This window comes from Rhamphochromis longiceps, linkage group LG15 (genome assembly GCF_057381845.1).
Source record: "Rhamphochromis longiceps isolate RC_006_pf linkage group LG15, R_longiceps_female_GT1.1, whole genome shotgun sequence".
NCBI classification, from domain to species: domain Eukaryota; kingdom Metazoa; phylum Chordata; class Actinopteri; order Cichliformes; family Cichlidae; genus Rhamphochromis; species Rhamphochromis longiceps.
The window spans coordinates 29,002,974-29,020,688 of NC_140571.1; the positions used below are offsets into that span (position 1 = coordinate 29,002,974).

The 17,715-nt window shown below is 41.0% G+C and overlaps 3 protein-coding genes across 6 annotated transcripts; 2 read left to right on the forward strand and 1 right to left on the reverse strand.

Moving 5' to 3' along the window:
• The first annotated feature begins 1,330 nt into the window (after nucleotides 1–1,330).
• On the forward strand, nucleotides 1,331–14,390 carry LOC146652885 (uncharacterized). Of its 2 annotated transcripts, none has more exons than XM_085381414.1 (4): nucleotides 1,331–1,424; nucleotides 11,104–11,521; nucleotides 11,940–12,099; nucleotides 14,191–14,390. In XM_085381414.1, the coding sequence occupies exons 2-4, from the start codon at nucleotides 11,180–11,182 to the stop codon at nucleotides 14,205–14,207; spliced, it is 519 nt and encodes a 172-aa protein (XP_085237540.1). In that variant the 5' UTR covers nucleotides 1,331–1,424; nucleotides 11,104–11,179; the 3' UTR covers nucleotides 14,208–14,390. The 2 variants fall into 2 exon arrangements, with proteins under 2 accessions (XP_085237540.1, XP_085237541.1); XM_085381415.1 differs by lacking the exon at nucleotides 1,331–1,424 and adding an exon at nucleotides 8,703–10,804.
• On the forward strand, nucleotides 1,832–4,734 carry LOC146652886 (uncharacterized). The gene is made up of 4 exons (XM_085381418.1): nucleotides 1,832–2,531; nucleotides 2,848–2,855; nucleotides 3,402–3,529; nucleotides 3,812–4,734. Exons 1-4 carry the CDS (start codon nucleotides 1,936–1,938, stop codon nucleotides 4,562–4,564), a joined length of 1,485 nt encoding a protein of 494 aa, XP_085237544.1. The 5' UTR covers nucleotides 1,832–1,935; the 3' UTR covers nucleotides 4,565–4,734.
• Nucleotides 5,166–7,781, reverse strand: LOC146652887 (uncharacterized). 3 transcript variants are annotated; one of them, XM_085381410.1, is made up of 5 exons: nucleotides 7,577–7,781; nucleotides 7,151–7,242; nucleotides 6,578–6,772; nucleotides 6,413–6,489; nucleotides 5,166–6,156 (listed from the first exon to the last, which is right to left on the reverse strand). In XM_085381410.1, exons 1-5 carry the CDS (start codon nucleotides 7,725–7,727, stop codon nucleotides 5,181–5,183), a joined length of 1,491 nt encoding a protein of 496 aa, XP_085237536.1. In that variant the 5' UTR covers nucleotides 7,728–7,781; the 3' UTR covers nucleotides 5,166–5,180. The 3 variants fall into 3 exon arrangements, with proteins under 3 accessions (XP_085237536.1, XP_085237534.1, XP_085237535.1); XM_085381408.1 differs by lacking the exon at nucleotides 7,151–7,242 and having other exon boundaries at nucleotides 6,578–6,666; nucleotides 7,577–7,778; XM_085381409.1 differs by lacking the exon at nucleotides 7,151–7,242 and having other exon boundaries at nucleotides 7,577–7,748.
• Nucleotides 14,391–17,715: the final 3,325 nt, after the last annotated feature.

The following is a 17,715-nucleotide window of genomic DNA, read 5'->3' on the forward strand; positions in this document are numbered from 1 at the left end:
CAGGAGATGTTCCCACCTATGCATCCAAACTGCAAATGAATCGCGTATGAGTGAAGCCTCTGCTCCCGCACTGACTGTAACGCAATCAGTTCTTCTTTTACTGTTATGTTGTTTTGTGGATCACAAGGTTTAAAACTACTTAAACACACACACACACACACAAAGTAACTCCACCAGAGTGCCTATTTTGGGTCACTTTTGCCGGTCCAAGCGCAGATAAAGGAATAAGGTTGGAATTGTGACATAAAAAAAACAAAAACAATAATCGCTAAAAAAATATATACATTTGTAATTCTAAATAAATTCTAAATGCATTTAGGACGTTTTTTTACTCACTTTATTTCTCTTCTTTTTTTCTCTCCTACAACATGGGTTACAATGATATTAGCATGACCAATTATGCAAATTAGGCGATGACGTTGTTTAGTGACTTCTAGAGACTTTTAGTGATTTTCCTTACGGAGGAGTTGGCAACACTGGCCAGGGGTTGTGACACATTTATACAGCCGTATTTCGCATATGACTATGAAAGGCGTAAGAGGAAGTAGTTTCTTCCAATTTAGACAATCCAAATGATATAGTTTCTTTCCACTGTGTTCCTGTTAATGAAAAACTACAAATTTACCCCAAAGTACTAAAATATCTATATTTTAATGTGAGAATCGATTCTAGAACATAAATTACTGGGATCGGAAGAATCGATATTTCAATATCGATCTGCACACCACTAGAAATTGGACGGTCTAGCCTTCTGATTGGCGTCACCGCTGTCTCGGTGGAGTTTAATAAACTCGACCGTCTGCTCCTTCCCAGTAAACACCAGTATGTGGGCCCCACATGGGCTATGGGGGTTCCAAGTGGGGATGGGCTTACAATGGGCATCCAATCTGGGACCCACCTGGGTTAGCCAAGTAGGACCCACTTGAGCCAGCCCAGATGGGCTATGTTCTATGGGCACCATATGGGTAACATATGGGAAGTTGCATGAACAGGCAACTGAGTTTAACGATCTTAGTTAAGTATAATTATTAGTCATGTGTAAGTATAAACATGAATTAAGATGAAATAACTGATAATAAATTATGCCAGAGGCAGCATATGTATATTTAATTAATAACAAAATATACATATAAAATATATTAATATAAGTGAAACACAAAGAACAGATGTGACTTAAAATTGTAAGACGCTTAATAAAATAAAACAAATGGTTTTACATTTGAGTGGGAAAAAAATTTCACTCCATGTAGGAGTGCTTTTCGAAATCTCGCGTTATTTCATGAAATATCACGAGGTTTTCTCAAACTCGTCCCCCCATTCTGGAACATTCTTCATTTCGCGCCCTTGGACAAAGCTGACAGTTAAGCTGGCAATTTTTGGATTAAGTTCATCTTTGAGCTACGGACTTATTTTCTGCACTAACGGTAAGAACTTTTTGACTTAATTTGAATCCCTAAGTATAAATGAAATGTTTACAAAGTTATGATGCTGCAAAGTAATGTATGGCACAAGTGCTGGCGAACTTTTTCCTAGCACTCAGGCAAGGCTAAGCTAGTTTAAATTTTTAGGTAATGTTGGATTTAGCCAATTTTCAGTTTGAAAGCATTTTCTGGTGTCCTGTATACTGCTTAACTAGCACCAAAATTAATTACTGCGTGTACTTAACATCAAGTTGTACTTAAACATTATCTTGGTTTTTCTCTATGATTAGTATTAATAAAGGACTGTATTAGACCAATTTAACAAAGTTCTAGTTTTTTAGGAGGAATATGGGAGGGTATTTTCACTATCAGAGCAACCAAAATTGCTTTGGTGTTGTCTTTATAGACTACTTGCACTAGGGCATGTGACGTATTTCCGTTTCCAAATAGTACCGCTTGTGCGTTTCCGGTACGTTTGCTTATCTATCGGTAGCTATGCTAATGTCGCTTCAGAATGAGTATAAAAAGGAAAGTATTTAAAACAGAACATTTTCAAAAACAGGAGAAGAAATACTCCGAGCATTGCTGTGTCCCACTTTGTTCAGCTTCAGCCAAATTTAACGGCATACTAAGTTTTCATGCCTTTCCGACCCATTCCGACTTGAGAAGACAATGGCTGGTAAATATACGCCGGGATCATTTCACGATTACCTCTCACACCAGGGTCTGCTGCAGACACTTTGCCAGTGATCAACTCATAGAGCCAACAACCCTCGATGGTCGAAGGCGGCTTATTAAAGGTGCCGTACCAACACTTTTTGAGTGGAATGGCTATAAAGTTGAACCACCGCGGCGTAGTGTTTGGGAGAGAATGGAGCGACGCCCTGAACTAGTTCCTCCTGACGATCAAGAAGAGCACAGTCTTACAAGAGATCATGACTACTGCTCAGTCCCTGAGCCATCTGCATTGGACATATCTGCATCAGCTGCAGAAGACCTGTCCGAAGACGTGGAGACTCTGAGGAAGGAAATACAGGAGTTACGTGTCCAGCGAGAATTTGGGTTACAGCGTTTTGCTGGCTCCGACACTGACATCCGATTCTATACCAGGTACATCTAAGTTCTATTCAAGCTAACTGTTTAAAATATACCAAGGTCACCATCAGTTAAATTTCGAAAGTTTTTCCAGTCTTAATGAAAACAAAATAGAAATTTACTTTTTCTCTGCTGATTGTATGTTTTATGTAGATGCTTTAGTATTTAAACAATATCCTAATGCTACAGGTAAAATACAACACCAAATACTCTTAATCAGACTATTTTATACAGCATTCCATTAGCATATTTGTCACAGTTCACATTATTTTTATGTCAGTGTGTAATGTTAATTAATGATTGACATGATGTATGTCTCTCTCGTGAATAGATTTCCAAGCTAAGATAAGATAAGATAAGATAAGATAAGATAGAACTTTATTAATCCCTCGGGTGGGTTCCTCTGGGAAATTCGACTTCCAAAAAAAGCACAGCAACGACCAAAGTTACAGTTACAGAACTGTTATATATATATATACACACACACACACACACACACACACACACACACACACACACACACACACACACATATATAAATACAGAGACAAATGTAAATAAAATATACAAAGGGGATAAATAGAATAAATAGGAATAAAAAATAAAAATACAAGTGAATTGCACATTTCAAGTATTGAGTCTATTGCACTGTTGACTATTTACAAAAAGTATTGCACAAGGTATTGTACAGTGAGGTGCAGAGGCACTACAGCTTAGTTGTTCCCCCCTCCTTTGTCCTCCTGTTTCCCCTCCCTCTCCCCTCCAGAGAGGAGTTAAACAGTCTGATGGCGTGTGGGACAAAGGAGTTTTTAAGTCTGTTAGTTCTTGTCTTGGGGAGAAGCAACCTGTCACTGAACAGACTCTTCTGGTTGTTTATGGCCGTGTGCTATGATCATTTGATGGCATTCTGGGTTTTGATTGAGCCTTGCATCTATAAAATGATCCGGGTTTCAAGAGCCAAGTCAGCTGCCAATCGGAACGAAGAAGTGTTGACACCTGCACGCACATCAACAGTAGGTTATGGGTTTGTTGGTAGTTAGAACTAGAGGTGTAATGTTATTGTATTTATGTACAATAACATTACTTTATGTACAGTAGCATACATACACAGGTGTATGTATGCTAGACTCAGTATCCTTAACATACATACACCTGTGCACTACAGCACCTCATTGTTTACCCCATGGTACAGTATGGTATGCCTAACCATTACAAAACATTTAGCCAAGAAAAGAATAATTTTACTAGTTCATAGCTTAAGGAGTAACATTTTCCCTTTTGTTTTCACCTTCCAGAGGCAGCTGCTACAGCCAATTGATGAGTTTTTTCTTTTCCTGGTTTTCCTGTCAGTTGGTTTGAAGGAGAGGGACCTGGCACACCGATTTAACATACACCAGTCCACAGTGAGCCGCATTATTGCAACATGGACAAATTTTCTTGCCACTGCACTGGGGTCTCAGTGCATCTGGCTTACACGTGAAGAAGTGCAAGCTTACCTCCCTGAGGAATTCAAAGATTTCTCAGACACCCAGATGATCCTTGACTGTACAGAGCTGAGGTGTCAGACACCATCCTCACCACTTCTCCAAAGTGAAATGTACTCTTCGTACAAATCCCACTGTACGATGAAAGCCCTGGTTGGCATAGCTCCACATGGTCCAGTGACATTCATCTCTAATCTGTATGCTGGTTCGGTTAGTGACAAGGAACTATTCAAACAATCAGGCATTGCTGAGAAGTTGACTGAAGACATGGCAGTGATGGTAGATAAGGGCTTCCTAATCACTGATTGTTGTAAATGCAAAGTGTACTGCCCACCTTTTCTATCTAAGCAGAAGCAGATGCCAGCATACCAGGTTAAGGAGACGCAGGCCATAGCCAGACTCAGGGTACATGTGGAGCGAGTCATTAGGAGGATCAAACAGAACAAACTTTTTGATAGCATCATTACCATGTCACATGTTTATAATATCAACCAACTGTTTGCAGTGGCATGTATGCTGTCAAATTACCAGAACACAGCATTAGTTAAAAAATGGGTTAAGTGAGACAAGATGGATTTTTCCCAAGACACCAGTGCCAGTACAAGTAACTTATGGAAAATGACCTGCAGCTGAGGCCACTACAGTTGAATTTCTTCCTTCTCAGCTGACAATACTTGATTACAGAACTGGTACTTGAGTGCCGATAGTTGAGTTTCAGTTATTGATAATTCAAATTCATTGCAAATGTTTAATGTTAATAATACTGTTTAATTATACTTCTATTATTACTATTCAGATTCAACAAAACTATTTATCAAAATTATAAAGTAAATCACTAAATCGTTTTAAAACCATAAGTGACATTGAACTTTTGTAACATCAAAAATACCATTTGTCATTTTCTACAGTTCAGTTGTGTTATTGTCTAAATGTATATCAGTATGCTAGGCATGGAGTTTTAAATACTTACCATGTAAATAAGTTCTGCACAAATTCAATGTTTTAATGTGTGTTTTTAAAAATTAAATTGATGCCATTGCTTAAATAACAGTTTATTGATGTCACATAAAAGTAACATGTAACAACAAAAGAATTCATGAAATATATTGAAAATAAAACATCAGTTATTTTGTTCCAGCCAGCCTGAAGGATCTGTTTTTCTTTTTGCTGTTTTCACTGTTCATTTTTTCAAACACGGGTATCTTGGCATATATATGTAAAAAAAGAAATAGTCTGCCTTTTCTCTGATTGCATTGTGCACATCTATATCCATGTATATTCTTTGCACTAGGTAGTCCTCTTGTGCCCACACAACAAAGTCACACCACTGCATCCCACTGATGAGCAGTTGTCCTTGCACTTGCCAGTAATATGCGTGGCTCTTTTTTAGTTTAGGGGTACCACATTCCATCTGCACATATTTGCAGTCAATAAAGTTTTGTACATTGGGACATTTGAATTCGACGAAGCCAAACTGGGGGTATTCATTGGGGTCAAAAACAACACCATCAGGAGATGCAGCAAGCCAGGGGGCAATGGGGTGAATGACCAGACCACAGGGTGAGTAGTTAACATTCATTAGCCTACTATACTCTGCTGCTATTGCAGGCTCCATCTCAGTTCCTCTCCTCATGTCTGCTGTCTGCCTTGTTCCCTTCAATATACGCTCTGCTAGTGACTCGGCCGAGCTCTGGCCTCTGACGTGACACACCTCCCGAAACCTAGAGGCAGTCACTCTGGGCCTGCGGAGCTGATGCCACTCAGACGAAGAGCTTTGCTCACGTGTAGCTTCCTCTATTTTGTGAGCCATTTCCAGAGTTACAGACAAGCTTTTCAGATGCAGAAGCTCTTCTTCTGAGCACACAAACACACAATCTGATGGCAAGATGTCATACCCCTCCAGAGGCAAGTGCGGTGTTGGTGGTGCATCGCGGTGTAGTGTGATGTACCGGGTTGTCAAAACCGGCTGCTGATATGACAGAACACTGCCCTCCTGCACCAGCCCAAAGGCACTTTCCACAAGGGGCTTGTCAGGTCTCATGTTCATTGTGGTCACAAGTGGCCTGTCCTCAATATTAAATTTTGCATATGCCTCCGTTATTCTGAACAAGCAGGGATCTGGTAACGGACCCACCATGCCTCTGTAGAAGCCACTCCTAAAGAAAACATCAATGACAATAATGTAAGGGAGAAGGTTATTATACTGAACAACAACTAAACTAAAAACTAAAAGGTGTAAAACAGTGGTGCATAAGTTAGAGACTGGGATGTATATGTACATGACTGAGTTAGCCGTCTTCAGAAAGTGTAATGTTGTATGTAAATTAATACCTATTCTGACACATGTATGTATGAAAAAAATAGCAACATACATTTGTAACACATGAAACCAAATTTTACAAATGTAATTACCGTACTCCAGTCTGGGCCATCCTATTTGGTACTGGCTTAGTGAAGATCATGGAGTTGATGGGTCCTGGCCTCACACCCTAACAGAAGACACATTTACTATGGATGGTGTTGCTGTTCATATGTAAACATGGACTAATTCAAAAACTTTAACCTCATTTAAATTACCACTGTCCGTGGCTTGTGCCATTGCTGTTCAGATTCCGTGCAGCTATGCACAGGGGGGACAACCGGCACTCTGAGTTGTGAGTAGTGTGCTGTTTGGAAGAGCAATGCCACTGTGTGATTGCACATAACAGCGCCTGCCACACAGGAGCACTGGCTATGTGTCAGTATCACCGGCGATGAATCCAGAAGCTTAATCTAAGAAGAAAGAACGAAAATTAAAAATGTAACATCTTCATGGAAGAGCCGAACAGGAACATAGTTCAGTGTTATGGTTACGTACCCTCCTGAATGCTTAGTGTTTCCTTCTCTCCCTATTAAAACAACTTAACCATGCTTGATAACTGTAATAACTTAGATTGTGTATATTTGCAGTATTAACTTGTTGTCAAATGTTTCTGATCACCCAAACACACGTTGATTTAACTATCTGACTAGTCAAATTAGGAGTGATAAAGCAGGGAGACAAGGAAAACATTCAAGTTGATGGGCCTTTAGGAATGAACTTAACTAATGCTTAAATGAACTGAACCCCACAGAACGGGGATTAACAACTTTACACAGCTTCCTGCCTACACTTAGTCTGTGTGGTGCCTCACTCTTCCTCATCGACCTGTAGCACAGGGCTCTCACACCGACCTCCCCTGACAACCTGTCTTTATTGGACACTGAATAAAGATACAAGTACCATTAGCATTATTTCTGTATTACTCATTTCAGCATGTCTTAAACATATATATTTTACACTTAGCAAGAGTAGCATTAGGTAGTTAACTACCTCCATAGTTAGCCAACTACCTAACGCTAATATAACAGTGTCTAACAACAAAAGTGACATTAGTTAAGAAAACCTCAACTATAGTTTAGGACGACATAAAACACCGTTTAAGAAAACATGTAATGTAGAGAACTGACATCAAATGAAGGACATAGCGGAGTAACGTAGCGTTTGCATTTGACGTTAGCTAGCGTTTCTTTGTCGGTTAATTTACGTTTTCTTACCTTCGTAGTTGTGTATATATGATGCAGCATATAACTTAAATCCTTTATCTAATTTGCTGGCGGGGGTAGTCGTCACTCTGCAAATCCGATGAACATCGGTGATGTTCAATTTTGGGAGCTCTTGTAGGCATCGAGTGTAGAACGTCGCCATGGTTTAACCGCACCGGAAGCACTGGAGCAGGACTACATAGAACGCGGAAGTGTTAGTGCAAGTAGTCCATTAGCTTCATTCCTCACGGCTAAGTGAGGAGGGTAGGCCATGGCCATGAGCAACTAGTCCCCAGCTTTTGCCCCTGTGTCAGGAGCATGCACAGCAGTCAGAGAGGCAGATCAGTGAGCACTCTATTTCTGTAGAAGACATAATCATCATTTTTCTTGCCATTGTTCTCATTTTTCCAGAAAAAGCAAAAAAGATAATATAGGTATTCTTGATTTGTTTGGGTTTTTTTTTTTATACACACTTTAGTATGCAACTTTATATGTGTAGTTGTTTTAGTGAGAACTTCATCAGAAATACTGTACTGACTCAAGAATCTGCCTCTTACTGTTGTGCAAGCTCTGTACATGAGGGAAACTGATTATTTAAGCAGAACTGGTCGGTCTTGTTAGGGCCACAGTGCCAACTCCTTTTACTATGATTGCTGTGGCCCTCCTTTTTTCCTTTTTGTAATGTATATTTGGCTAGAATCTACACATTTATTTATTTATAAAAAAGAAAAGCAATTGCTCTTTGGATGTGGTCCTAAAGATCTGTGATCTTTAAGTGTTTGTCTGATGCCTTATTTGTGCATGCGCGCTGTTATTTTAATTTGTTTCATTATGGCTTAAATTTGTTTGAATTTTGTGCATGCTCCTTTATCAGCCTTCCTGCATGGACAGCTTGTGTGGTTATTGGCCAGGAGGGTTTGCAATTATCTCAAAACTTGAGATGTTTGTTGTTTTGATTATGACTATGGCTACTTATAAATTGCATAGTCACACTATTACAATAATATGTTATTAATATCTGTATATTGGTTTGATTTTGCTGTTGGACAGTGGAGTGAATAGTAGCAAGGGTTATGTGTGATTTCTTTCTTTCTTTATTTTTACAGACTTTGACATAAGAACAGTGTATATTTCAAAATTCATTTCTATTTAAAATTTGATGCATGCCAGAAATATACTAGTAGGAATCTTTTTTTGAGTTTGTAACAATTAGAATTGTTACTTTATAAAGTGATGTCAGGGTCTTTTATTGTAATACAACAGCTTTTAAGGCTGGTGTAAGCATCACAGCAGATGTCTTTATGCCAAAGTAACTGAGGATAAAACACAGAAAAAAGGAGATTTTCCTAGAGTGGCTTTTTAAATCAGATAGCCTTAGAAATATTCTGCAGTTGAACAAAAACTGAAGAAAACCATGAATCAATATATGAACATTACCTGATGCTGCTGCTGAAGTAAAGCAGAGCAAAGTTACAGAAATTTTTTTTAGAGGTTTTATTAGTGAACAAGGTGAGTTTTTTGCAATTTGGCACAAAAAACAACTGACAACAGCGCTAAGCACAACTGTACACTGATGTATAATAAGCAAGGGAATAATGTGGAAAACATATTTCAGATGGGGAAACTTTTCTTGAAGTATACTACGAGAGAGCTGTGCAAGAAGTATGATGTTTTGTTTTGGGTTTTTTTGTCTTTTTTTCAATCGTGGTGGAAACAAGACAGGAAGAGGGAATTAATGACAGTATTTGTCATGGTCCCTGTGCCCCGCTGGTCAATCCTCTATGGGGCAATATGTTTGTGGTTTGTTTGCTCTCTCGCCCTCTCTCTCACTCTCTCTCTCTCTCGCCACGGCGATGCTCACTGCGGGCTCCCGCTGCTGGCCCACACACCTGCTCATCACCACACCGGCCGCTGATCCCAGCTGATTACTGCACTACTTAGATGGCGAGTCTGCACTAGTCTTCGCTGGATCGTTGAGCTATCAGTGTCAGTTAGACTTGTGTTTCTGCTAACCTGTACCTTGAGAATTTCTTATAATTATCCTGCTAACCAGACGTTTTGTGTGTAGATCATTTTTGGAACCCGATGCGGAGAGGAGTGATTGAGGGGGAACGTTTTTGTACAGAAAGTGTGGAACACCCTTCTCCCAACCCTGTTTCCCACGGACCCTGGCGACCCGGACCCGTTTCCCCTGCACGTTGTATATAGCCACTTGGTGTATGTGTTCACTGTAAATAAACGCACTGTCCTTCGCTTAAAGGAAAACCCTGGCCTGCGCCTGAGTCTCTTTCGGAAACCTTATCAGTATTTATCAAATGTGAAGCGTAGTTTGGATCTTCTTTTGCTGCTGGTTCAGTTAATTTTGAATTTTGATTGGAGAGTGATGAAACCTGGAGCTTCAGAATCTGTGAGCTGTCTTTCAGAAAGCAATGGAGCAATCTCAGAGGACAAAGAGCTCAGAAAGTTGTTGAACATTTTAGTTTCGTTTCACAGTAAAATGAGTCAGAGCATCATCAGGACTTAATATTGTACTCTGATTCTTTTGAGAATAAAACACTTGAGGAAGAGCACTACGATTGCGATGAACATGCTAAAGATTATGTTATCATGAAATTTCTGTTGACTAAAGGACTGATGAAACTTTGTGCTATGGCCAGCAAAGAGCACCAGGTTGGGGTGTCACTTTGAACGAGCTGGGTGTGGGATATGGGGGTAATGCACAAGCTTATTTATCTTTGGTTAAAAAGTCCCCGAAAATGCAGACAGTCTATGCAAATTCTAACTGATTTCAGCATTCATGGTTTCTGTCAGGCAATATCTTCCTTAAAGTTTTGCAAGGAAACCAAGGTCTCTCATTGAAATTAGCACGTAGAAAGCAACTGAATTGAGACAAGTTTTGCTTTACACAAGCCCAGTTCTACTGAATAATATACCAAGCCAAATGTATAGATACTTTATACTGTTATCTGTATCTACAAGAATTCATCTAAGTCCTGATTTGTATATTGATAACTGACTGTGATTATGCAGAGGATGTTTTGAAGCAGTTTGTGAAAGATTTTGCTTTGATTTATGGTCTTGACTTTGTTGGTTATAATATACATTCTTTAATACACCTAGCTCAAGATGTACGGAAGTTTGGCCCTTTAGACAGCATTTCCTGCTTCCCATTAGAAACCTTCCTTGGTGGAATTTATTTGGATTCTGGAAGCAGATTGGGAAAGGGAAGCGGAAAAGGAGGTAATTGTGTTGAAAACACCTTAAAAGCAAAAATTTATTGAGATTATAAGAAAAAAAAAACCTGACAGTTTCTTTAGCAGACACTTGCCTTGCTGCTCATCAGGTTCAGATATGATTTCAAAATAGCGCTTTATAATTTGTTGACTTTTAAAAATCTGTTTTAGACTTTTTTTTGATGCCATTATATACATTAATGTTTTTAGTTTGTAGGACTAACCAGTACCCTAAATTATGTGTTTGGATTATTATTTATTTGTGTGTGTATGTTTGTTGTATTTTGTTTGTTTGTTTGTTTTAAGGCCAGTGATCCCGTCGAGCTCTGATGAGGATTGGGACAACACTGCGGAACAGCCAGAGACCTCACCACCATCAGCAATGGAGAATAGACATTCAAGTGAAACTCACTTCCTGAACATCACTCATCCATTTGTTCAGCCGCTACAACCCTCAACTCCTTCACCTGTGGTTTCACAACCAGTTCCAAGACAACTTCTACAAGCCACCAATACGAGCATGTTTGTACGTGTTCTAACCCTCCTGGAAGACATTAAGGACACTCAGAGGGTCCACAGTCAAATGCTACAGTCTCTCCTTACACAACGTGATGGACCAGTTGCTGCAGTATTACCCGAGGGTGCTGTATTTCCCATCCGGACAGTAGCAGATGTGGCAGCACTGGAGCAAAAACTGGCAGACCCTGTCTTCCTAAAAGAAGTGGTAAATAATAATGATGTAATAACAATATTCAATGATTAATGCCTCAATCAGTCTGTGTTTCATGCTAGCAGTTATGATCAAGGAAAGTTGCTGTTTGTTCGAACATGGTCAGTGCAATGAAGGAGTGGAAGGAGAGCTGAACAAAAGTTGCTATTTTTGTTAATAAAATAACTTCTCCAAACATTACCTAGTTATAAGTTGTGCCATGCCAAACCCAAAACTTAAGAAATTACTTTTGGTGAATCATTTAGCTCTTTGCATTCACATCAGACAGTGTTTGACTTTGACACCTAACTCTTTCTCAGTCAATTAGCATCAATATTATAGAGCCTAATTACTGTGTAGCTGTGCTTGCTTTCTTTTAGGTGTGACTGATGGTACTACTGTCAGTAAAATTATTGTCCTTGCGTGTCCTAAGGTTGCTGTTGTGGCAGAGATCAGAGGGAGCACTGTTGATGAAGCCACAAGAAGAATGATGGCCTTCATTATGGACAATGCTCTTTCCAGGCAATATAACTTCGTTGGGTGCCATGCAAAGCGGGAATTTCGAGGGCTTAAAGTTTTTGAAGTGCTATATGGTAAGTTCATTAGTTGTAAGATATTTTGTTGATGTTTGAATAACGGATGCTCACTACAGCTGCAGTCATTCAGAAACAACTTTTCTCTCCACCATTGTGAGCGGCTAGCTTCGCAATAACAGAAGTTTGACTTGATTGACGCGGGAATGTTCCCAGTTAGCCTAGCGGTCAGCAAGGAGGCTTCAGCGGTGCATTATGGGATCTGTAGTTTGTATATTATTAGCGCCTCATATCGCCGGGCCATGCATAACAATAATAGTACATCTATATAAAATGATCTTGCGGGCCGGATATAAATGTATGCCGGGCCGGATGTGGCCCGCAGGCCTTGACTTTGACACGTGGTTTAGATAGACTGTACAAATTGTGGAGATGAAACCATCAGCTCATGTTGTTCTGGAGGTTGGTGGCTGCTGGCAGGAATGACCACGTTTCTTTCTGGCTTGTAGCATACTTGAAGAAGTCTCTCACTAAACAGTTTTTTGGTTGCTCACAGAATGTGAATAAGCTCCAGGAACTCCAGAGCCAGCCTCTATTTTTTCCAGTGTAATTAGTAACACACTGATTTATCTGATGGCCCTATTTTTGATTTACATGAAAATAGGGCTGCCACAAACGATTATTTTGATAGTCGACTAGTCACCGATTATTTTTGCGATTATTCGACTAATCAGATCATCATCCATTGGACGTAAAACTACAGCTTATTGCACCAGCAGCATCTGCTCTTATATAACTATCATTAGCTTACAGCTTTAAGTGTTTAAGGTCTGTGCTAACTAAAAATAAAGACAAGATGATAGTTTATTAAATTTTAATGAAATTTGCAGATTGTTTCGGTGAAGTTTAATAAACTCCTTGCTATCTAAAATATAACAGGACACCGGAGTATATTCTGGAGCATCTCACACTTCTGATAATCAGTTGTCTGCTTGACGTTTATTCAGCTGTGTAAAAACTATAACTTTAATCTCAGACAAACTGATTTACTCAGGAACAAATAAAATACTAAAAAAAAAGCCAAACAATAACATTTTAAGTTATCTAAGTGACTCATATATATTTAACCTGAGTAGCGAAAGACAGCGGTGGGTTTGAAAACGATTTGCGGGGAGTCCGGTGTTCTCACGGCGCTAGTGAGCCTAGCCCCCGGCTCGCTAACGAGCTAGTGGGTAACAGATGTCTCCGAAAACGTCGGAGCGCTTTTGAAAATATGTGGTGTCCTGATAAACTGAGCAGATATTTGAGGTTTACACAGCTACATTCTCGCCTGAGAATATGTTAAACGTTTATTTTGTGACCCAGAAAGAATAATAAGAGTAACATTAAAACTAACTAGCTGCCGCCATTGTTGGAAACTGCGCTGGGCCGCGCTATGAATTCTGGGACACAGCTGCTTCTTCTTCTTCTTCGGGGTTTAACGGTAGCTGGCATCCTTGTACATGCAATGCTGCCATCTTCTGTTTCAGTCCGTTATTACACTCTTAAATCCTGCCACTTATTCCTGCGTCTTTTGTGATCTTACAAAGCTTCAAACGACGCGTCGACTATTAAATCAGTCGTCGACGATTTTGATAGTCGACGTAATCGTGACTAGTCGACAAATCGTGGCAGCCCTACATGAAAATTATTGGCGCCCGCCTGGCACACACCTCAAGAAGTGGAATCTGTTTTCTCCTTGGTAGATGTAGCCCTTGTTACATTTTACTATTTTGTTTTGTGTTCATTATGAGGTGCTGTACCATGCAAAAAACTGGTTAACCACTTGCCTGTTCTAAGCTCTGTGCCAATCACTGAGACAGCCCACAACACCAGTTATCATTGTAACTATGTAGACATCTTTTAAACATTTGTCTTAAATGTTTTAAGGTAAAATGTTTCACATTAATTTAATTTTTGAGTGCCTACTTGGTAAATCATTTTGTAAATAGCTTTTCTGTTTCCATGAATACTCATGGTCTTCAAAGAGTTCAATGTAGGAGGTCAAACAACTTGAACAGCACAACCTCCAAAACAACTTCAGTACTATCGCAAATCTGATTTTGTTTGTGAAAATGCACTAATTTTTTTATTTTTTTTTATTTCTTTCAGGACCAATGGATTGGTGAATGAGTGAGAAGCTGTGGTTTGCTGCATTTGTTTTTCCTTTAAACTGTATAACATTTATTTGTTATTGTTTTGTGTATACTGTGGACATTTTTGTCAACTTGTTCTCCAAACAAAAAATGTATTATATAAAAAAGCATACTGTTTTAAAATTTCATAGTAATCAGTATTAATAAAAAAGATAAACTGGCTTTGTTGTACAGGTGATTTAAATTATAGCTTACTTACATTATCCAAAATTCCATCTGGGCAAACACACTTGGGGCCACCATGGAAACTGACGACAAAAATAGCTGGGTCTCAGGTTGGTAACCCAAGTGGGCCCCAAGTATCAGACCTGCTTCTATCCATCTGGGCCCCATACTCATTTATTGTCTGGGGCTGATTTGGGACCCATCATTAACCCATCTGGGAAAACACATTTGGGGCCATCATGGAAACTGAGGACAAAAGTAGCTGGGTGCCAGGTGGGTAACCCAAGTGGGCCCCAACCATCAGACCCGCTTCTACCCATCTGGGCCCCATACTCATTTGTTGGCTGGGCCTGATTTGGGGCCCATCCGGGTCCCATCAATAATCCATCTGGGCAAACACATTTGGGGCCACCATGGAAACTGAGGACAAAATTAGCTGGGTCCTAGGTGGGTAACCCAAGTGGGCCCCAAATATCAGATCTGCTTCTACCCATCTGGGCCCCACATATTTTTTTTGACTGGGCCTGATTTGGGGCTTATCTGGGACCCAGCATAAACCCATCTAGGAAAACACATTTGGGGCCACCATGGAAACTGAGGACAAAATTAGCTGGACCCCAGTTGGGTTTCCCAAGTGGGCCCCAAATATTAGCCCTGCTGCTCCCTATTTGGGCCCCACATATGTGTGTTGACTGGGTTGCTATCTTAAATATAACAGGACACTGGCGTAAATTCTCAACCGTCTCACATTTCTGTTTAATCAGTTTTCTGTTTGACGTTTATTCAGCGGTGAAAAAACCAAGGAGGAATCCACCCGGGGGATTAATAAAGTTTTATTTTATTTAATTTAATCTAATAACTTTAATCTCAGCCAAACCGGTTTACTCACGAACAAATAAAACACTGAAAAAAGACAAACAATAACATTTTTAGGTTGTCTAAGTGACTTATATATTCGTTCAACACCTGGGGGACCAATATAAACAATATTGGTCCCCCAGGACACACACGTCCTTCAAATTCGGGGAAAAGGAGGACGCATTTGTCGGCTGCATTCGGAGGAGTCTACAAATTTGGACAGCCTTCGGCGCGTCGCTGTGACGTAATCGGTCTACAAATGCGGCCTCAGGAGGATGCAGCCCATGAATTTGGACACGACAAGCGTTAATTGGAACACAGCCTATGAATTTGGACAGCCTTTGGCTGCAGACAGAGGAGAGCTTTGACCAGGTACCAAAGCAAATCATTCGTACTGTACAAATAATGTAAATATGACGGTGTATCACAAAAGATTTATATCAAACGGATCACTTGGCCCATATTACGTTACTTGCTCTTCGAGTGAATCAACAAATGGCAAAATGAAAAGCCGAACAACAACAATGCTGTCTTTTTTAGAGAGTCTTAGCTTACATGTGTTTTTATTTCATATTTCCAGTTGTTACCCTCCGCGGCTGAATAAAGCACTTTAAATTGGTTTCAGTTATGTACTGATGAACACAACAATAGGTAAGGTAAGGTAAGGTAAGGTAAGGTAAGGTAAGGTAACTTTATTTATACCTAAAGGCAAGGTAAATTTGCTTTACAGAAAAATGACAGCATTTGACATCCCTTTAAAAACACACATACCTAGTAAATATATAAAACTCACTGTGACACATACTTTAATATTTCGAATCAAAAACAGTTCTTATTTAATTCAGTGACAGCAACGGGGACAAAGCTATTTTTATAACGCTTTGTCCTGCATCTCGGAAATAGAAACCTCCGTCCTGAGGGAAGAAGCTGAAATTCACCCCTTAGAGGATGGGAACCATTATTAAGGATTGATAAAGCCATCCTCTGTACCTGCTTAGAGTACAGGGAGGCTAAACAAGACTGTGGCTCACCTATCAGACGACTGGACCATCTCACTATCTGATTTAGAGAGTTTTAGGGGCTTCTTTCAAAGAAAAATCTCAGGTAGATGTTATTTTATATATTGTGGAGGTAAGCATCAATGACACAGAGCTCTCAGTTCTCACTCCTTCTTTATTCCTCTCCAACATCAACTGCACATATCGCGCCACAAAACACAGGAACACACTTCGTTAATACTGGGTGTGAGTGGAGCCCTCTAGTGGTCCACCATACATGCCCCCACCGAACACCCAGCAGAACTAGTCCAGGACCTGGGGCTTAAGCAAACGGCCGGAACGGCTGAACCGGGGGGGTGGGGAACTGACAGAGGGCAACCCATCATATGGTGGACGCAGCGGAGTCCTATGGGCATCGTGCCTGGTATCGAAACACGGGGGGGGGCTCTCAGGTAAGAATTCCCTTGGGACCCGGAGGGGTTGGCCGAGGACCAGTTCAGCTGGGGAAACCCTGAGGTCTTCTTTAACCGCAATTCCACCAAAACCCACAGAAGACGGTCAACCCAGTCGCCATCTGTTAAGGAAGCCTGGAGTGACCTTAAGTGACCGGTGAAACCGCTCGCGCATCCCGTTAGCTTGCGGGTGGTATGCTGGACCTTGACCCCCAGGCCGTCAGCCATAGCAGACCAAAGCTCAGAAACAAACTGGGGGCCCCTGTCCGAGGTAATGTTAGCAGGGGGGCCGAAACGCGAAACCAACGTTGACAAAAATGCTCTGGCCACCCTCACCGCTGTCGTGGATGCCAGGGGTACCATCTCCGGCCACCTGGTCGTGCGGTCCACCACAGTAAGATGCGTGAAACCCTGTGACTGCGGCAAGGGACCAACCGTGAACGTGATCGAAATGCCTACCGGGGACACGGAAAGGTTTGAGGGGTGCCTGCGTGTGCCGCTGGATTTTCGAGCGTTGGCATAGGATACAAGCTGCCGCCCATTCTTTCATCGTTTCGCGAAGGCCCAGCCAAAAGAACCTGGCGCTGACCAGCTTGACTGAGGCCCGGACGTCGGGATGAGAGAGGGCATGCACCAAGTCAAAAACACGACGCCACGAAAGAGGAACCACCAGGCGGGGGTGACACACCGGGGTGTCCTCCACTACGAGGCCCGTTTTCGTTGACTGAAGGGCAAGGACGTCCGGGTCAGCATGTTGCTCGGCGGACATGGCAGCGTAGTTGAAGCCGACATACTCCGGGGAAACCAACACACGTGAGAGACAGTCAGTGACGTGATTGGACTTACCAGCCACACGCTGAATGTGGGTGGTAAACTCTGAAATGGCCGCCAACTGGCGCTGCTGGCGTGCGCTCCATGGGTCAGAGACCTTGGACATCGCAAACGTCAAAGGTTTGTGGTCAACGTACGCAGTAAAGTTGCGACCCTCGAGGAAAAAACAAAAATATT